This window comes from Daphnia pulicaria, chromosome 8 (assembly GCF_021234035.1).
Source record: "Daphnia pulicaria isolate SC F1-1A chromosome 8, SC_F0-13Bv2, whole genome shotgun sequence".
Classification (NCBI taxonomy): domain Eukaryota; kingdom Metazoa; phylum Arthropoda; class Branchiopoda; order Diplostraca; family Daphniidae; genus Daphnia; species Daphnia pulicaria.
The window spans coordinates 1,210,566-1,232,521 of NC_060920.1; the positions used below are offsets into that span (position 1 = coordinate 1,210,566).

General features: G+C 37.1%; 3 protein-coding genes and 4 non-coding genes across 7 annotated transcripts in view; 3 read left to right on the forward strand and 4 right to left on the reverse strand.

Moving 5' to 3' along the window:
- The window catches only part of LOC124312357 (collagen alpha-1(I) chain-like), a 1,404,094-nt gene that overhangs the window by 554,451 nt on the left and 827,687 nt on the right, over positions 1-21,956 (reverse strand). The window lies entirely within an intron of this gene.
- LOC124312451 overlaps positions 1-21,956 on the forward strand; it is a 102,128-nt gene that overhangs the window by 74,858 nt on the left and 5,314 nt on the right. The window lies entirely within an intron of this gene.
- LOC124312497 lies at positions 9,903-10,642 on the reverse strand. The gene is made up of 2 exons (XM_046777026.1): positions 10,365-10,642; positions 9,903-10,196 (listed from the first exon to the last, which is right to left on the reverse strand). The coding sequence occupies exons 1-2, from the start codon at positions 10,597-10,599 to the stop codon at positions 9,988-9,990; spliced, it is 444 nt and encodes a 147-aa protein (XP_046632982.1). The 5' UTR covers positions 10,600-10,642; the 3' UTR covers positions 9,903-9,987.
- Trnae-uuc lies at positions 11,908-11,979 on the reverse strand. Its single transcript has one exon. It is a non-coding gene; the product is annotated as a tRNA-Glu (tRNA).
- Trnac-gca lies at positions 18,066-18,136 on the forward strand. The gene has a single exon. It is a non-coding gene; the product is annotated as a tRNA-Cys (tRNA).
- Trnac-gca lies at positions 18,350-18,421 on the forward strand. Its single transcript has one exon. It is a non-coding gene; the product is annotated as a tRNA-Cys (tRNA).
- On the reverse strand, positions 19,338-19,409 carry Trnae-uuc. Its single transcript has one exon. It is a non-coding gene; the product is annotated as a tRNA-Glu (tRNA).

A 21,956-nucleotide genomic window follows, 5' to 3' on the forward strand; every position in this document is an offset into this window, starting at 1 on the left:
TTGTTGTGTCGGTGAAGCAACCAATTGAAATGGAGTAGTAGTAGGCCTATTACAACTAGCAGTGTCTCGTGTGGTTTCAGTCTCAATGAGAAACTTAAAAGGCTCACCAGTCTCCATCAGATCAATGCCACCAATGATTTCTGTTTCTGGATGTTGTAGGGTTGGTGAAGCAACCGATTGAAATGCAGTAGTAGTTTCACAACTAGCAGTGTCTTCTTCTACTGTGGTTTATCTGTCATTGATCAACTCAAAAGACTCACCCGTTTCTTGTTTGGCAAATTTAAATGCTCACCAGTCTCCATTAGATCCCTGCCAGCAATTATTTCTGATTCTGGATCTTGTTGTGGCAGTAGAGCAACCGATTTAGATGTAGTAGTAGTATCACAACTGACAGTTTCTTCTTCTACTGTGGTTTCAGCCTCAATTGGCAAATTAAAATGCTCACCAGTCTCCATTACCTCACTACCACCAATGATTTCTATTTCAGGATGTTGTAGGATGGGTGAATCAACCGATTTAGATGTAGTAATATTATCACAACTGACAGTGTCTTCTTCTACTGTGGTTAGAGTCTCAATTGGCAAATTAAAAGGCTCATCAGTCTCCATCAGATCAATGCCACCAATGATTTCTGTTTCTGGATGTTGTAGGGTTGGTAAAGCAACCGATTGAAATGGAGTATTGCTTTTAGAAACACGACTAGGTGCTTGGTGGCCTGCAATGACATTTAATTTGAAAAATACAAATATAGTTACTAAAAACTGATTGAAATATATAACAACTTACTAATAAGTTTCAATTTTTTGTTATGTTGGTTAGGTGGTGTATTCTCGGTACCAACAGTTCTTTTTAATAGTTTGTGTCTGTTTGCTCCATTACCCAGAGGTGATGGTAGGTTTTGGTGATTGTTGGACATAGAAACACTAGAAATTTTAGCTTGTATGCCATCACGTTTCTTCTGTTGTGTGTTGACTGAAAACAGTTGTTTCAGAGGAGTACGTTTGACTACTTTGGAAGAAGCTTCCTTTACACCTGTTTCAAGTAACGTTAGAACTTACTACAAGTTTTACAGCGCAATAATATTAATTATACGCAAGAAATGTTTAGGAACAGCAGAAATACTTAATCTCCATCTTCCATAGGGATGATACACTGTGCCATCTGTAAATCCTTTTAAAACATCTGACTCATCAAAATGCTTTTCAAACAGTAACGATGATTGCTTCAGCTCTGGAATGATTAATTGCCAACTAGAAAACTTGTTCTTAGGTACACCAAAAATACCAATTCTTTTGTTTTCATCCTGATAATTGACACCACAAAAGAAGCAAGTTTTTCTTGAAGATTTACATTTCAACGAATTTGAAAGAGACATTCCCTTGAATATTACCAGCCATGGGGAAAAAATCGTGGAATGGAATGAAGATTGATTTTCTAGCTTATATTGACTGAAGGCTACGCGTGGCGGCGCTGCGTTTAAGGGAGAGCTATTCTGTAACGTCCGCCAAACAATTGAAAAAATATTGAAAAACCTCGGACATAGCCTTATGGAGAATTTCGACAGGGCGACGCCACCATCTCCTCTATTACTCTGGTCACGCTGCAAAAAAAAGATTTCGAAATTACCGTTAAGTGTGCAGTTCCAACGTGCTCGTCGTCTAAAGGAAGTAGACGTTTTGTTAAGAATCATGTTTCATATTTCTCAACCCCAAAAGATCCAATGCTGTTCACTGAATGGGAAAGTAACCTTCACCTTTTGGATGGTCAACATCTTTCATCTAAATCGAAAATTTGCAAATTGCATTTCTCAGAAAGTGATATTATTAACAAGCGATCCACGACTCAAGTAGACCAAATTCCCGGAGCTGCTTTCCAGATCTAAATCCGGAAAAGGCGTTAAAAATATAAAAAAAATATTCATGTTCGCCTCTGCATGCCGGATTTACCTGCGTTTGCAGAAATATGAAATTTTCCCCCGTTTAGGAGTTATTTAGCTGTAAGATATTCGAGGTTTTTTTTATTTTGCCAGAAAATGGGGGGGGGACTTTTTAAACGCTTTTTGGAAAAGCGGGGCATCTATATAAAAAACTAATTTTATAAAAAGGTTCATTGCTATCCCAACCACCAAAATCCAAAAGAAATTTCCTATCCGAATTTTATTGGTTGAGATATGGCCATTTTATTGAACGCAAAAAAAAGCAAAAAATTGCTAATCATAACCCCTTTTTGGGACGAACACGAGAGTAATGCTACGCGTGGTGGCAGCACCATTTATCGAACCAAAGGACTTTGAAAAATTAGCAGAAAAACCGATGATCTAGTCTTATGTAAAATTTATATAAGCTAGTCTTTCATCTTAAGCATTTAAAATCTGACTAAGCTTTCCATTCCCTTTTGAAAATCACCTAATTTGCCTAAATAAATTTGATATATGTATCTATATATAATAAAACAGCAAGCTTTTGTGGGAGGGGCGTGTGTCTGTGTCAACAATGTGTCAACACAGGCTCCTTTCCCAAAATGGAACATGCCCAAACAAATCACCACCAGTAATTAAATAATACAGATATTCAAAAAGAATTTTGTTTCCAATTAAATTTTATAATTTATAATAACAATTGATTCCTCACACACCACTCCCGACACCGGACTACCTTTGCCTTTGGTTTTTCTTTTTATAATTCTAGATTTAATCAATTTAATTGTTTCTGGTTTCTGCCAGAGTCCAGGCTTCTGAGAATGTCATCTGGAAGAATACTGCGTTCTTGTTTAAGTTTGTTTTTTGTTTTCGATACTCTCTTTTCGGTGGCAAAAAACCTCCATATGTTTGATTTTTCCGAATTTTTCTTTCCATTACATTCATTTTTCATCACCATAATAGGGGAGACCGGGGCTATGTGGGACACTTTTTTTCTTTTCTAAAAACTTTTTTTCTTAAGTAAATTATAATAATAAAAATAAGTTTATTTTTTCATTTATCATGTTTATTTAGAAAGGTAAGTTCTTAACGGATAAATAATGCTGCTGGTAAAAGAAGAAAAGTAAAAAGATGTATATTTAATCGAAGATACGTTAAGGTGCGTCTACACTAGCAGTTTTTACAGACATACAGACACCGAATTACGACCGTAACTTGTCTGTAAAAACGGCTATTGTAGACGCAGCATTAGATAGATATTAATACACAAGCTTTCATCTTTTTTGGATGAGAACTGTACGTACACCAAACATACTTCCGGTACATTCAGTGAATGTACTTGATGTACAGTACCCACCAAACTATTAGGTACACCCCCCTATTTTCAGTGCATTCTTATGGCACTACGTGTTTAGAAAAAATGCAATAACTCTTGAACCGCTTGGGCTAGATTTTTTTCCTTTTGGCCCTGAGTAGATCTAATGATGATCTACATTTTTTCTACACATGAAGTTGTCGTAGGATTAACCCCCACGGCGCTACGGTATCGTTCAGTTTATTAGGTACACCCGTTTTCCCCCCATATGCGCCGTGTTAAATACGGCGTTTTCAAAAATTTACAAAAAATACTAAAAATCAAGCTAGAATCTTTTTCTTTGTGCCAAAAGATGCAGAATTCTTCACTCTATACGAATATAAAGAATGATTTACAATAAAACCAACTCAGAGAACCCTTCCCTATACCCTAAAGTTTTCCACTTCAAAATTTGTCGAAATTTCTAATGCCTATGGGAGCGACAGTGCAAGTGTGTAGTAAAAAGTACAAATTTTGAAGTGGAAAACTTTAGGGTATAGGGAAGGGTTCTCTGAGTTGGTTTTATTGTAAATCATTCTTTATATTCGTATAGAGTGAAGAATTCTACATCTTTTGGCACAAAGAAAAAGATTTTAGCTTGATTTTTAGTATTTTTTGTAAATTTTTGAAAACGCCGTATTTAACACGGCGCATATGGGGGGGAAAACGGGTGTACCTAATAAACTGAACGATACCGTAGCGCCGTGGGGGTTAATCCTACGACAACTTCATGTGTAGAAAAAATGTAAATCATCATTAGATCTACTCAGGGCCAAAAGGAAAAAAATCTAGCCCAAGCGGTTCAAGAGTTATTGCATTTTTTCTAAACACGTAGTGCCATAAGAATGCACTGAAAATAGGGGGGTGTACCTAATAGTTTGGTGGGTACTGTATGTCCATTGTATATTTCATATACTGTTGGGATCAAAGAATTTCTTTATTTTTTATCCATTTATGTACATACTGGTAGCGTACCCTGAACATCCACATGGGATGAGGGACGCCACCATTTTGTTGTACATACCTGGGATATCGCTTGGATAGCGCGTCTTAGTAGGGAATGCGAGCCGAATCTTCAAAAAAATTCGTCTTTCCAATGTTTTTTCGGCGCCGAAAATTTTAGAAATTTCCAAAATTTTCGGCGCCGCAATCGACGGAAAGCCGAAAGTCAAAAGCCGAAAACTGAACAGCCAATAACAGCGTTCCATTTTTGATGCGCAAATAATTTTTGATATTAGGGCAACATCAGCAATGCCAAATCTGTCTGCTGTCATTTTTTTCGTCATTCTTTTCTTATTTTTAGTGTGAATAGTCCAAGACGAAATCGAAATTTTTCCGTCTTTCGGTTTTCATTTTTCGTCTTTCGGCTAGCCGAAAAGACCATAGTGTGAACGCGCCTTAAGGGAATGATAAATTAATTTTAGAAAAAAAATCGCGTCAAAATCGGACGACTCAGGTGGCAGCACCATCGATATTTCCGAACGCTAAAACCACCCTACTTTGAACTATGCGCTTGGGATGACGTCACAAGTTTTTCTAATTTTTATTCGATCATAATATAGTCCGATATACTTAGTTTAAGTATACAAAAGATGGTAATCCTCTTTTTTGAAAATTCATAGAAAAGGTGTTGACACTTTTTTTTGAAAATTCACATTGTATAGCTTAATATGTCTTCAAAAACATATCAAAAAATTTGGATGTGTGTTATTTTTGTTTTTGAGTTATAACAGTTTTTCTGTGATATGGTGGAAATTAAAAGTTCGATGGGATTTTCTATAGTAAAAAATTTAAAAAATATAACATGGGACACGGGGCTTAAATGTACAGGGCAGTTTTAATATGTACAATTTGTTTAACATTTCTGAAATAAATACAGCGTATTATAAATGATGTTTTTTTTATCCCATAAACTTTTTTTATCCCTGAATTTCTGATTAATTCGGCGAGTTTTATGGGAACTACAAAAAAATTCGAATCGGAAAATTTTGTGAACTTTAGTTTACAATTTTTTTATACTTCTATAAATATTTTAAAATTCTATAAATATTTCTAATCTTCTAAAAAAATTGTAAAACCAGATAGCTATTTGATGCGTTTTCTTTCTAGTTTAAGGTGGTAGTTTTATTTTATAAAAAATGTGTTGATATAGATGAAAAATGAAGTATTTGATAATTTAGTTTCTTTAATGTTGTTTGGGTCCAGGTTAAATGGTAAAGCCATCTGTTTCCAGGTAAACGACCAAAAAAGATCAAAAAAGGACATTTTTATTTTTTTTATTGTATCTCCACTGATACTCAAAAGAATGAATAAAATTACAGTACCTCTGAAAGAGAAATGAATTTATTTTTCACTAGTGGGTCTTTTAATAAATGTAATCGATCCCGGATGAACCATTTTCCCCCTGATTCTGTTCCGTTTAACAAAAAAAAAAACATTTTTTCTTCATTTTTTTTTCTCTTGATATTTAATTAATAATAACTATTAGGCCTACATATGAAGGCCAGCTTTTACAAAAAAAGAAAAAACTAACCCAATGTAGAGAAGTGCATTAGAATCACTCCTATATACTTTTATTAATTTTTCTATTTAAAAAATTGGTAGCGAAAAAAAAGTGTTCCATTGCCACATTTATCCATATACATATATTTCCATGTATGGGACACTTTTTTTACGCTGTTATATAGCCCCGGCTACAATATTTTCAATAAGCAAAACTTTGCGATCATAAGTGAAAACGCAGTTGTCAGGAACCTTGATTGATATGGTCCATCTGCAGTATGCATTTTTTAAAACTGATCAACCATTCTATATCCAGTATCAAAGTCCCAGAATTGTGATAACAAACTAAGAGAGGTCAATTTATTCAAAACAGTGCTCTCCTTAACCCTTGTATGATGATCGTCTACTTTCCACATTCGATGAATAATCTGTTCCAATGGTTTGCCACCACGTCTGACCAAATTCTTCATTTTTTGCAGCTTGTTCTCAAAGGGGAATGAACTGAAGTTAATCCAATGGGCCATAGTTCACCACATCGCCAGGCAAATGAATCAAATTGTGATGATACACAATAACAAATGATAAACTTGTAGAAGTGTTGTATTTACCGAGAGATGTTGAGGGATACAGCTGCCGGAGACGACTCTGCCGGGTTTAGACAGGCGTCGGGCTTTTATACTCGGGGAAGACAAAGAGAAACTCAGGGAAACATATTGCAATACAAACAATAGTTATGATCCACTAGAGAATAACAAAGGAGGGATGTTCGGTCCACTGGTTCGTCCCAGCCAACGCCAACGAGGTGTTGGGGAACATTTACCAGCTTTCCTAGTTATGGAAGCGTGAAGAAGAGTCAAGCAACCTCACGTTGCTTAGATTTGGAAAGAACATATGGGAGATGGGACGAGTCATTACACTCCTCCCCTTCCCGATGGTTTTCTTTCGTTGGGGGGGGGGGGGGAGGATATAGAATAGTAAACTCATTTTTCAAGTCAGTTTTTTAAATGCTGCTAATCTAAGTGGTTCTATATTTTGTAGGGGTAAACATAAGAAAACCACCACCTTTTATCGCTACGGTACGGGTACAGGTACAGTTAACATACTAATGGCATACATTGAATATGTTTTGAAATGATTGAATAGTTTAATTATTATTGTAGCGTCTTGCTCTCTTGTGCATGAAACTTGTACTATAGTACAAGTCCATGATATCGCGGTTGTATTGCCCGATTAGTTCGCGGCGATGGCGGCGATAATCGTTCTCGTTGCGTAGGTGGATTGGGGGAGCATAAATGTTCTGGAAGAAAGTAAAGGGAACATATCCGGAGATGGTGACCTCAGCGTAGTATAGCGATCTCGTTTTCGTGGCGTATATTCCTCTTGAGAGTAAGGCGGCGGTGGAAGATTGAAATTCCTTTCCGTTACGTCGCTTGCTTTGGACGGTGATCTTTGGTATTCTTTTTTTGGGTTAGATCTATGGTTAGTTTTAAAAATTTGGCTTCCTCCGGCTCCGTTTCTTCCTCGTCGGATTCTGTGAGGTCAACCTCTTCTGGATGAATTTATTCAGTAAGTTCTCCCTCCCCTCCTTCGGAACGTCCATCTTCGCTCCCTTCCAACTCCACAATGTCGCGGTCGTGTAGAATTCATCTTTGTGCATAACGACGAGTTGCCGTTATGACCACGCGGCCGTCGCTTTCCTCGACCAAAGTTGTTGGAATCTTTTTTAGATCAACTAATACATCAAGTAGCGCAATGGTTCCTTCAAACTTTTGCGACGTGAGCGCAAAAGTGGCACGTTCACCAGTTTTTGATGATACACAATATCAAATTATAAGACTTGTAGAAGTGTTGTATTTACCGAGAGATGTTGAGGGATACAGCTGCCGGAGACGACTCTGCCGGGATTAGGCAGGCGTCGGGCTTTTATACTCGGGGAAGATAAAGAGAAACTCAGGGAAACATATTGCAATACAAACAATAGTTATGGTCCACTAGAGAATAACAAAGGAGGGATGTTCGGTCCACTGGTTCGTCACGGCCAACACCAGCGAGCTGTTGGGGAACATTCACCAGCTTTCCTAGTTGTGGAAGCGTGAAGAAGAGTCAAGCAACCTCACGGTTGCTTAGATTTGGAAAGAACATATGGGAGATGCGGCGAGTCATTACAAACCCATAATTTCTTAAAGGAAATCAAAGAAGGTTGAGAGAAAATTGAATTAAAAGTGACAAGAGCCGTAATTGATACCCGAAGAAACATTGCAGCAGACGAAGCAAAGTTGTTTGAGATCGCCTTCGTCTTCGGAATTATTACTCTGCGTGTAAAATAGAAATTGTTTTTTAGACAACACGGCAACCCATTAAAACAGAAGAAAACTGTGTAAATCTCAATCGATGCTTATAAATAAACAAAAGGTCGCACACAAGTGATCGACAAAACACCCTAAATAGTGTTTTGGTAAACTATCGACAAAAAATTTCATTTTGGGCCCAGATTGTTGTGAATTAGTTATGATTTATTTAAAATAGAAGTTAGCCCTATCCTTTAACATGGGACAACAGTTCTAGAAGAGGTAGTGGCCAAGGGATATGCGTCTTGGGAGTTGCGCAAGGGGAGATCCTCTGTTAAAGGATAGGGCTAACTTCTAATTTTAAATAAATCATGTGATAAAAAATTGCAAGTAGGCTGGAGGGGGGGGGGAATTGGCCAAATGAGCCTTTTACTATAGATTGCTAATAACTCGGCCAATCAAATCCGGAAAAAGAATTTCTTTTGGATTTGCATTTAAGGGTGGCCGAGCAATCTTTTGGGAGAATTAGTTTTTTTTTTGTTCGCTTTTTCCCATAAGCGATACGAACTGGATAACAAAAACCCCCCTCCCCCTCAAATTGTCAAATTTTGAAAAAAAAAAATTTAACATGAAATATCTCCTGAGCGACAGAGAATATTTGACTTCTGAAAACACAGCCGAGTCCGGAGTAAAAAACTGAATAGGTCCGTATTTTTCCAGATTTTTACGTCCCATAGCGAAATGGGAAAAAATGGGGGTTCGAGATTTTGGTGTGCTTGAGTGGTGGATTGCTTGTTAAATACGAGATATTCAATAATATACTTTGAATGATTTTTTTTTTTACTTTGATCCCTTTGAATGGGGCGCATTTGCCACACAACGTCGGGGCTATTTGGCGTATATAAAGTTGCATATGACAGTAGTAAAATTATTTGTGTTCGAGTTTTTTCGTTTTTTTGGTCTACTACCATACTTATTTCACCCTTTTTATTGATATTCCGTTGGTGGGTTGCATTATTGGGTTACTTTTTTTATTTCGAGTTTTTACTGTCAGTCAATGGTTTTCCGTAAGAAATACAGGGGCCAAGAGACCCCGCCGGTGTGAGCTATCGACCCCCTATCTGGGGTCAGCTGTCCCTTATTTCTTTAAATCGTAAAATACCTAACAAAGATATTATTTGATCAGTTTAGAAAAAACACCAGTGAAATGGTGAATTATTCTCTTTTTTTAAGACTTGGTGGAACTTAATGCGTTACAAAATAAAAAAAATATAGCTTAAAGAAAAAAAGGAGAGCCAGTCAACCCACTCTCCCCTATGTGCAATTGAAAGAATTATAAATTAATCAAATAATTATTTAAATACCAATAATTCATTCATTCTTTTTTTCCCCCATTTTTGTGTTGGTTGGCTTTCTCCGGCAACTCCTCAAACCGCTGGAGTGCTGGGCGTCAACTAGACTTCGAAGGGAACCTACTTGATTATGACAGCCAATAAAGTTTTGAGCAACGTAAATGGGATACAATTGAGCTGCACTTGGCAAGCCATTTGAAAAATTTGAAAAGTACAAATCTCGAAAATGTCTTAATCATATCATTGGAAAGTGAACAAATGTTTTGCGAATAAATGATTATTTTTGCGTAATTCATTTATTGTTCGCGTAATTAATTTATTTTTTACGTTATTAATTTATTTTTCATATAATTAATTTATTTTTTGCGTAATTAATTTAAATAATACGCGTAATTAATTACTAGACGATTTTCTATTTATCAATTTTTTTCGTTTTCAATTCATTTACGTTCAGAGTCAATATTGACAGACACTATAAGTAGAATCAGTTTTGACTCAGTTATGTACTTGTATTTGTAGTATAGCAAAATATGGTCACATTCATCCGACATTCATGATTCATTGAATTGTTTTTTAAAAGAGGTAATGAAGAAAAATGACGATCAGTGATGACAAACAGGAAAAGCTTAACGATATCGGGTGTGAAGAAGAGCTTCGCACCATCCCCAGGATTGGGTTGTGGCTGCTGTCGTAATCAATTTCCCGGTAATCTTCCGGATTGTCAAAGTCATAGTCGATCAAATCGTCATTTGATGGCATGCCTTTCCCTGATCCAGTTGTCCCTAAAAAAATTAATTCAATAAAAAAAATTATTTAATTTAAAAAATTATTTAATTAAATGTAAAATTATTTATTAAATTATTTAAAAAAAAATTAAATGTCGAAAAATTGTGACCGCAGTAGGATTTTCGAAACAATTTTTAAAAAATACGATTGTATGTTAGTTTTACCTTCCGAGTGGTGCAATCCAACTTGATCTTGTGCTGCGCAAGAAATCCTCCAATTCCAACAAAATGCCAATAGCAAACAGATCCATAACTTTGACTGAAATTGGCTGTTACTCATCGCGGGGAACTTGTTCAATAACGGGGATCGACGCAATAATGAATAATAATTCAACCACTTGGTGTAGGAGTTAAACGACTTGAAGTGAAAAGTTGCGAATTGCTTAGTTAGTGCGTGCATAACTCCAAAGTCCGTCAAGAGAAATGTGTAAGGCGTTGATTGTCGTGAATGCCTTTACTGTTTGCTCTTCAGGAAATCTGAATTGCGGTTAAGAGCGATAAGGAGGGAATCGAACATCCTGTGATCCTGCGAGAAAAATATAGTTGAAATATTCATTTCTCAAACAGAGCGGAAGTCGGCGGAAGTCGATTGGTTACTCAAACTACGACGAAGCTTGTTGTACGGCTTTGTGTGGTTTCCGCTTTTTCAGAAGTTGACTCAGATGTTTTCTGTAGCCAATTTTTTTTCTTAAGCAACTAGGGATGAGGGGGGGCTAGTTGGCAGAAGGGGTAAAAGTGGCGTTTTGCTTGTTAGACCCCTTACAAACCAAAATAAATCAAACCTTTTACACCAAATATGAAAGACAACACCCAGATTGCTCATACAAAATTTCAAAAGTATACGACTTCCCCAACAGGATTTATAGCAAAAATTAAAAAAAAACGGCAAAAAGTTTTGTTTGAGCCTCTCAGCACTTTTTTATTTTTCTCATAGTATAAAACTCTAAAAGTGTCAGAAAACCCAAGCAAAAAAGAATTAATATTTCTTATTTTTAAAAGAAACCCGACAGTTCTACATTAAAAAGTTATTTAGTTATCAATTTATTTGTTCGAAAAGCACCCTGTGGGGTTAGTTGTCATAAATTTTGAGGGGCATGTTGCCATACAGATTTCTCACCACATGCTGAGTTGCAAGTTTTCAAAATTCGAACTAGAAATTTTTAAGCAATGCAGAATCGTCAGCAATCAACTTACCCCGTATGTGGGGTCAACTACCAAAATCACCCTTTTCGTACTGCCTACGGCTGAATACAACCCTCTTTCGCCCTTAGGGCCTTAAGGCGAAATACGAAAAGGGTGATTTTGGTGAGCGTCGTCTACAAATTCATCACAAATTAAGCACCACCCATCAAAAATGGCTGAGACCCAGTTTTGAAATGGGAGGCGCTTATTTGAACTTTGAACTAGAAATACACAAAGTTAGGTTCATTTTAAAAATATTTAAAAAATACCACGAGAATCAGCGTAAAAAACTGATTCTAACCAGGTATGTTTAAAACAAATCGAAATTTCATGCAACGACCCTATTAAAAAATAAATACATAAATAAGACTGGCGTGGTTCGGATACGTGGTTATAGGACTAAAAGATGTGTCAAAGGATGTTGTTTCACCAGAGCATCCCGCCGCGGATGGCGCTAGTATAAAAAATCACGTTTTTGTTTAATTACAATTAAACGTGAAAATCAATCAAATCAAACCAAAATGTTTTCCCATACCGGGAATCGAACCCGAGCCTCTTGGGTGAAAGCCAAGTATCCTAGCCACTAGACCATATGGGATAAACTCTTGCCGAAACCCGGGATCGAACCAGGGACCTTTAGATCTTCAGTCTAACGCTCTCCCAACTGAGCTATTTCGGCATACAATATATTTATTATTTTGGAATACAGATCGCCTTTAAAAAGAAAAAAGAACAAAACGCAAATATCTCATCGAGGGATCGTCAAAATGTCAGCAAAACAAAAGCAAAATTGTTTTAACTATCTTATAGACCTACGAGTAACCTGAGCCCCGGTCAAATCTGGGGAACTTTTGTCTAGCGTAAAGTCGGATTTTTTTGCTATTCGCTTTTCTGTAGCTTAATCATCTGCCCGTAATAGATTTTATCGTGGGAAATCTTCCCAGTACCTTACTTGAAGATTTCGTCATCACGGCGATGCTATAGACATCTGGTGGTGTTGCTGGTTGTTGCGTCATCCAAGATTGCATCATCACGGCGATGCTATAGACATCTGGTGGTGATTTGCGACTGACCAATCACAGCGTTCTTATTGCGACATGAATAAGCTCCTCCCCCAAATGTCCGTGACAGACACAGGCTCCTCCCCCAAAGGCTTTTGGGGGAGGAGCCTGTTTTGACACATTATCCGTGACATGAATAAGCTCCTCTCCCAAAAGCTTGTTCTTTTATTATATATAGACGAGTAACCTGAGCCCCAGTCAAATCCGGGGAACTTTGGTCTTTTATTATATATATGGATTGGCGTGAATGGGTTAGGGTATGTGTAGTCTAGGTTCGGTACTGACGAAATATCGTGACGAAAATTTTTCATTAAAAAAACACGACACTGACGCACAACAATCAATTTCATTTGAAAGTGAATCGGTTCCCTAGACGAAATTAGGTTATTGGTTATAGCACTGGCATGAAAATGATCATGGTTCAAGTCTCATTAAAGATTTACTTTTTTTAAGAATAAAAATAGTGTTTTGACCTATGCCCTTTGTTAACCATGACTGAAACAAGTCAAAATTTCGCGAGAACATTTTTTTTCAGAAAATTTCAGAGAAAAATCAGAGAATTTAAAGAAAAAAACCTTAGGTGGCCATGCGTGAAAATCTATACACTAAAAATTTTTCCGCCGGAGGCAATTCAAGAATATCCTCTACCATGCAAATTTATCGCCAGTGGCAATGTTTGAATATCCTCTATACTGCAAATTTACCGCACGAGGCAATACGTCAAAACCTCACGTTGGTAATTTTACCGCCGTAGGCAATTGCACTTTTGCAAAGTTTGCATAAACAATGAGACTGTTGGTATAGTCAGAATTACTCGAGAAACAATAACAGGAGATTAAACGATAAAATGAGACCAACAGCCATTAAGTAACGGGCAGGATGAGAATGACGGGCAGGGTGTTAACGGGCAACAAAAATTAAATCGCTGTAGTAAGTCAAAAAGAAAATTTGCAGCAACACACAATGATGCCACGACGACCAATCATCAACAAATAACACAAATAACTGCCCCTAACTTTGCCGATGCATGCGGCGGCCGCGGAGTGGATGCGCGGCTAAAGAGCGGTTTCCGCGTTGCATAGGTAACGTTGCCAAGTTATATTGTATTTTTTTACCCCAAACACTGTAGGCCCAAGGCAGATGAATAACAAGGAGGAAATTTTTGGCGCGGGCCTACGCAGGGGGCCCTTGACCGAAGGGTCACTTTTTGTGAATTTATTTGAATTTTTTGACCACACGTTTTGCAAATTGAATGATTGAATCAGATTCAGATTTCAATTCTCTATGAATTGATCGTATTTGTTTACAATGTTCATTTACACGAAATTGTTAAATTGAGAAAAACTGCAAAAAAAAAGTCTGCCAACTTGCCCCACCTACGGGGTAAGTTGTTAAGTGACGATTCTCCATTGCTCCAAAATTTCTAGGTCGAATTTTGAAAACTTGCAACTCAGCATCTCGTCAGAAATCTGTATGCCAACATGCCCCTCAACATTTCTGCCAACTAACCCCACAGGGTGCTTTTCGAACAAATAAATTGATAACTAAATAACTTTTTAATGTAGAAATGTCGGGTTTATTTTAAAAATAAGACAAATATTAATTCTTGTTTGCTTAGGTTTTCTGACACTCTTAGATTTTTATACTATGAGAAAAATGAAAAGTGCTGAGAGGCCCAAAAAAACTTTTTGCCGTTTTTTTTTCTTTTTGCTATAACTCCTGTTGGGGAAGTCGTATACTTTTGAAATTTTGTATGAGCAATCTGGATGTTGTCTTTCATATTTGGTGTAAAAGGCTTGATTTGTTTTTGGCTGTAAGGGGTCTAACTAGCAAAATTCCAACTTACCCCACCTGCCAACTAGCCCCCTCTCCCCTACTGTGTAATTATTCCTTACTGGGAAAGAAAGGTGGACGAAAGTGGACCGTTTACGTGAACGTTAGCAAGTATTAGGTGATTCTTTTTTGTTTTATTAATGGAAAAGAGCAAGATTTTTAAAAATTCGTGATAGCGTCGAACAACCTGCTCAAGTGGTTTCCCGCAATGTTTAAGTAGATGTTTTAGTTTCTGTAAGAAATTTTCAAAGGGAAAAGCTCAGAAATTATCTACACAACCGAATTTTAAAACATCAACCGGTAGATGAACTTACGACTTCCTTAATACCCAAGATATATAAACGTAAGAAATGAAGTCCTAATTGTTTTTCTAAATCTTCGCAATCAGTTTATTGATGCATAATCTGTATTGTTAAAAAATTTAACGGGTTATGTAATTTGGACAGTTTGCAGACAAACAGAGAATGGCATCCATTGCATAACAATTAAGATCGTGGCATTAAGACGTTTATGTGAATTTCAAAGAAAGCCAACCACACAAGGAGAAAGGCTTATTGCTGGAGGCAAGATCGTTCGGGATTTTTTTCAAGTACCAAGTACCTTGGTCACCAAATGGGTAAACTTGGTAGTTGAAAGCGTTGCAGCCTCCGTGGTCGGTACACTGCTTAAAGCACTCGACCTGTGTCACTTTGTCGACCTTCCCGATGTCGTAATCTATGAATTCGCAATCGTATGTCCATTTGATGCCGTCGTTGCCGATTTGCCAATTGCGTGCCTCTACCGACATTGTAGAATCAATAACGACAGAATGACCAACTCGACAAAAACTTTCTCGATTTTGTGTGACACCATCGTGTTTCGCCTGATGTGTAATGCTAAATTACAACAACACATGAAAAAATAATTATTGAGCTATATGTGGTAAATAGTTTTAGTTTATGTTTTGTCTTGAATAAAAAAGTGATTCATTTACATTAGCAATTGTTACTATATAAACTACACAAAAGTTTAAAACATTTTTAAAAATCGCATGAAATCATATATGCAACTATATTAAATACTGTTGTTTATCAATTGATAGGATTCCTAATTTCCTATCATTATCACATAGTTTTATTACTTTAAAATGTGTATTCATTTTTAACAATTATTTCCTTTATTTCATAAGAAATTAATTTTTAATACTATTAAAAAACTTTTTGAGTTTTAACTGACTTGATGTGGAAATAATAAGTTGCTAGAAATGAATTTAAATTTTTTATTGAGTACCTTATTCAACTGGATAGTTGGCCTTCGTTGGAAGCAATGGTGATTCTACGTGTGTAGAAGACAATTTATACTTGTATGAATGTAAGATGGGCGGGACTCGAGTAGGAAGAGTCGATTCCTAATGGCTGATTTTTCTCATTATTTCACAAAAGCCCTTCTATATTCGTCCTTCGTGTGCAGCGCTTTTTTTACCGTTTTAAGGTGATTTCAAAATAAGTTCCTCCAGCAAAAAATGAAAAAAACCTGTCGAAAACACGTTACATTACTCTGTATTTTTATGTTCGAATTTTTGCCTTACTATCCTTTTCTCGATCGCTTGACGAAGAATAAGAATAACAAGTTGTTCTTGTATGCAGTTCCGATACAACATGTTTTTCCAAACATATCTGAACTGGTAAAAAGATTGAATTGAGGTCTTACTTAAAACCAAAACAAATATACTAGGCAACCTTTTTATGTCCCATAATTTCTATTGACATGCTCGACGATGTGGCGCATGTAGGATAATTTATTTGAGATTTCTTGACCGCAAATGTTTTACAGCAATACACTCGGCAAGAACTAACTTCAATCGAAGTAATTTTGATGCTCTACTCTGAAAAACGTGAATAAGTAATGAAAGGAAAATGCAACGAACAATATTAAATGAAAAATATTTTTGAAATTAAGTTTTTGTGAGTCATAATGCATTTGGAATTAATGAAATTATTTATCAAAATGAACATCGTAGAAGAAAGTCCCTCTCCCACTAACAAAAATGTATTGAATTGATATGAAAATTTGCTAAGCCATTACGAAACAACGCATTATTGCCTTTTTTGGCTTTCATACTGCGCAATATCCGCATCTTAATAACTTTTTACTCCGACTTTTTTTTTTAAATGCAGAGTTGTGTTCATATGTTTTCAAATTGACATATTCATTAGGCCTATATTATAAAAAATCCTAACACCCTTTCTTTAAAAAATCCGCATATTTTTGTGGTGGAACCAAATTATATGCAACCAGGTAGTTTTCTCAAAAGTGACAATGGCTTAATTGCTATTGCAATAAGAAAAACTTGAAAGCATTTAAATCTCAATTTTATGATCTTTGTCGATCAGAGATTGGATCACGGTGCCATTTTTAAGCTATCGAACTGTTCTCAACTAGACTGGATTTTCTCTCTCAAACAGGAAAAAAGAAGAATAAGTCGTTGCTAAAGCACGAAACACGTCTTGGGTTAGTTGGTGCTCTTCATTTGGATTTTTTTTGCAACATAAAAAGGGGTGGGGTAATATAAAAATTATGATACGGCCTCCATCGTTTTGTGTTTTTACAGAATCCTGACATGTCTATGCGTGAAAACCTCTGTCGTGCAAATTTACCGCCGGAGGCTATGCGTGAAAACCCTCTACCCTGCAAATATATCGCCGGAGGCCATTGCGTTCTTGCAATAAGATTGGGCAACCAAATTAGTTGTCGGTGTAGTGACTATGGCTTTACAATCGTGTGGCAAAGATGGGTGGTTCAAGTCCACCGCCCACCAACATCGTTTATCGTGAACACGAGTACTATGACGATGGCTATGGAGGACACGGAAGGAATTACGGCGGCCGACACCACCAACATCATCATCACTCTCATGAAGTGTATTAGAATAATTATACGTCACAATGCCTGCTTTGTTCACATATAGGCTATATAGCCGTTAAACCTGCAGCAAGTATATAGAGCATCCCCTACTAACACAGCGATGTACCATGGATATGACTGAAGCGTACTCCCAAGGATAAGGGAGATACAAACAGCATATCCATGGAATGCTTCATGTTTATCCTTATTACCCCTTCCCCGCACGTACCATTTGTATGTCCCTTGAATATACCGGTTTGTGTATACACAGTATCCTTAAATAACATCCATCTTTGGATATGATTTCTGTTAGAAAATAAAAGATAAAAGTTACCACCGAGATTTGAATTACTGACCTTCAATTCCGTAGCTCACCTCTCTAACCACTTGACCATCTGTTCATACTTTTTAGTAACATATGTTTAGGATCAGCGGAAATTGAGTTATTTTCTAGCTTTTTCGTCCACTGTGTACCTAATATGGTTATACTGTGATGCACATTCTGTGTATGTACCAAATGGTATCACAACAAAATCATACCCCCGGGTATATTACTTTGACGTACAATCAGTATGTTAATGAATATACGCTGGTGGATCTACGATGAATATTCTTTATTTGATCCCATCCTAGATCCGAATAAATTTATACCTACGCTATACTACCGCCCCCAAATTGCGACCTGGATCTATTCATCCCATATTTATCTACATCTTACATAAAGAGGATGGGCCGTGTTAGTAGGGTCTGTTGATTTCAGTTGCGACCAACTCGATTCTAACATTGAAACTATGCGAATATGTGCGCTCAAAAAATAAACCAACAATTTCAATGTTTTCTTATTGGTTGGCTGCTTAAACTAAATTATAAAACTGAAATTTGAAATTAACTTTTTACTAATAATATGGGGGGTATAGCTCAGTGGTAGAGCATTCGACTGCAGATCGAAATGTCCCAGTTCAAACCTGGGTGCCCCCTATCATATAACTCATTCAACTGGATAATGACGTAAGATTTGAGCGCAAGAAACAAATGAAATATAGTAGCATGTTTTTTTAAACTGATAATTAAATTGCAATTATATTTTAATTCATTGCAGCTATGAGGGTGAAATGTCACCATCGAGAAATCGTTGTTCATATAATCTCATTATCTCAGTATTTGAAAAGGAACTCCCGCGTGGATTAACACGGGAGTATAGCTCAGTGGTAGAGCATTCGACTGCAGATCGAGAGGTCCCTAGTTCAAACCTGGGTGCTCCCTGATGATTTCATATTATATTATATTTGATAATCCTAATAGTCTATTTTATGTAATCAAAAAAATATGAAATTATCTATGTTTTTTGTCTTGTTTTGATGAAATCATGTGACGTCGGCTCATCTTAACATATTTGCGCGATGGTATAGCGTTAGTTATGTTGCTGAACGGACATGTTATTTGAATCTGATTATCAAAACAGCGAATAGGGTCGTTGCATGAAATTTCGATTTGTTTTAAACATACCTGGTTAGAATCAGTTTTTTACGCTGATTCTCGTGGTATTTTTTAAATATTTTAAAATGAACCTAACTTCGTTTATTTCTAGTTCAAAGTTCAAATAAGCGCCTCCCATTTCAAAACTGGGTCTCAGCCATTTTTGATGGGCGGTGCTTAATTTGTGATGAATTTGTAGACGAAACTCACCAAAATCACCCTTTTCGTACTGCCTACGGCTGAATACAACCCTCTTTCGCCCTTAGGGCCTTAAGGCGAAATACGAAAAGGGTGATTTTGGTGAGCGTCGTCTACAAATTCATCACAAATTAAGCACCACCCATCAAAAATGGCTGAGACCCAGTTTTGAAATGGGAGGCGCTTATTTGAACTTTGAACTAGAAATACGCAAAGTTAGGTTCATTTTAAAAATATTTAAAAAATACCACGAGAATCAGCGTAAAAAACTGATTCTAACCAGGTATGTTTAAAACAAATCGAAATTTCATGCAACGACCCTATTAAAAAATAAATACATAAATAAGACTGGCGTGGTTCGGATACGTGGTTATAGGACTAAAAGATGTGTCAAGGGATGTTGTTTCACCAGAGCATCCCGCCGCGGATGGCGCTAGTATAAAAAATCACGTTTTTGTTTAATTACAATTAAACGTGAAAATCAATCAAATCAAACCAAAATGTTTTCCCATACCGGGAATCGAACCCGAGCCTCTTGGGTGAAAGCCAAGTATCCTAGCCACTAGACCATATGGGATAAACTCTTGCCGAAACCCGGGATCGAACCAGGGACCTTTAGATCTTCAGTCTAACGCTCTCCCAAATGAGCTATTTCGGCATACAATATATTTATTATTTTGGAATACAGATCGCCTTTAAAAAGAAAAAAGAACAAAACGCAAATATCTCATCGAGGGATCGTCAAAATGTCAGCAAAACAAAAGCAAAATTGTTTTAACTATCTTATAGACCTACGAGTAACCTGAGCCCCGGTCAAATCTGGGGAACTTTTGTCTAGCGTAAAGTCGGATTTTTTTGCTATTCGCTTTTCTGTAGCTTAATCATCTGCCCGTAATAGATTTTATCGTGGGAAATCTTCCCAGTACCTTACTTGAAGATTTCGTCATCACGGCGATGCTATAGACATCTGGTGGTGTTGCTGGTTGTTGCGTCATCCAAGATTGCATCATCACGGCGATGCTATAGACATCTGGTGGTGATTTGCGACTGACCAATCACAGCGTTCTTATTGCGACATGAATAAGCTCCTCCCCCAAATGTCCGTGACAGACACAGGCTCCTCCCCCAAAGGCTTTTGGGGGAGGAGCCTGTTTTGACACATTATCCGTGACATGAATAAGCTCCTCTCCCAAAAGCTTGTTCTTTTATTATATATAGACGAGTAACCTGAGCCCCAGTCAAATCCGGGGAACTTTGGTCTTTTATTATATATATGGATTGGCGTGAATGGGTTAGGGTATGTGTAGTCTAGGTTCGGTACTGACGAAATATCGTGACGAAAATTTTTCATTAAAAAAACACGACACTGACGCACAACAATCAATTTCATTTGAAAGTGAATCGGTTCCCTAGACGAAATTAGGTTATTGGTTATAGCACTGGCATGAAAATGATCATGGTTCAAGTCTCATTAAAGATTTACTTTTTTTAAGAATAAAAATAGTGTTTTGACCTATGCCCTTTGTTAACCATGACTGAAACAAGTCAACATTTCGCGAGAACATTTTTTTTCAGAAAATTTCAGAGAAAAATCAGAGAATTTAAAGAAAAAAACCTTAGGTGGCCATGCGTGAAAATCTATACACTAAAAATTTTTCCGCCGGAGGCAATTCGTGAATATCCTCTACCATGCAAATTTATCGCCAGTGGCAATGTTTGAATATCCTCTATACTGCAAATTTACCGCACGAGGCAATACGTCAAAACCTCACGTTGGTAATTTTACCGCCGTAGGCAATTGCACTTTTGCAAAGTTTGCATAAACAATGAGACTGTTGGTATAGTCAGAATTACTCTAGAAACAATAACAGGAGATTAAACGATAAAATGAGCCCAACAGCCATTAAGTAACGGGCAGGATGAGAATGACGGGCAGGGTGTTAACGGGCAACAAAAATTAAATCGCTGTAGTAAGTCAAAAAGAAAATTTGCAGCAACACACAATGATGCCACGACGACCAATCATCAACAAATAACACAAATAACTGCCCCTAACTTTGCCGATGCATGCGGCGGCCGCGGAGTGGATGCGCGGCTAAAGAGCGGTTCCCGCGCTGCATAGGTAACGTTGCCAAGTTATATTGTATTTTTTTACCCCAAACACTGTAGGCCCAAGGCAGATGAATAACAAGGAGGAAATTTTTGGCGCGGGCCTACGCAGGGGGCCCTTGACCGAAGTTGCAAATCACTTACGAAATAAGAATATGCCGAAACAAGCAGCTGTAACGCAAAACTCACAAAGCAGATGCAACGTTGCCAACCAAAATTTCTTTTTCAGGTATGACATTGAATGGTCAAGGAAAGTCTTTAGCCAAAAGTCCGAATTAGAACTAGGCCAACTAAGGACCGGCCTCAGAAGGGCTAAAATTTACTAGGTTGTGTCGTATCGTATCGATATACGTTGTTGCATAGGCAACGTTACCAAGCTAGAATATATTTTTTTTACCCCAGACACTGTTTTATCAAGGTAGGTTATTGACAAGAGTGCATTTTTTTTATAATTGACATTGAAAACTTACGTTAGTACTGCACTAATAAGTGTAACCTCTTAAGCAGAAACAACGTTACAAGGAAATTGTTTTTCATGTTAAAGACTGATTGCTCAAGGAAACTTATTTTTTTTTATCCCTGAGGTATAGTTATATACGAAGGTCCTTAACAATTAGGGTGTGGGGTATAGAGGGTATGGTAGTAGTAGCTAGTAGTGAAATTCAGAGGGTTTAATGTCTATTATGTTTTTGCATATACCTTTCTTCCCTGAATGACCAAATTCGAACCCCGAACCATACGAGTGGCAGCCCGGATTTTTGACCATTAGACCAACATTGACATGGATATATAAGGGAAAGCGTGGGCCGGTTGGTGTGTAGGGGAGAGGGGGCTAGTTGGCAGGGTCACTTTTTGTGAATTTATTTGAATTTTTTGACCACACGTTTTGCAAATTGAATGATTGAATCAGATTCAGATTTCAATTCTCTATGAATTGATCGTATTTGTTTACAATGTTCATTTACACGAAATTGTTAAATTGAGAAAAACTGCAAAAAAAAAGTCTGCCAACTTG

Coding starts and splice junctions, on each gene's coding strand:
- LOC124312497 (XM_046777026.1), bottom strand. CDS start 10,599: ATGCACGCACTAACTAAGCAATTCGCAACTTTTCACTTCAAGTCGTTT. Junction 10,197..10,364: donor TGGATTGCACCACTCGGAAG/GTAAAACTAACA, acceptor TAATTTTTTTAG/GGACAACTGGATCAGGGAAA.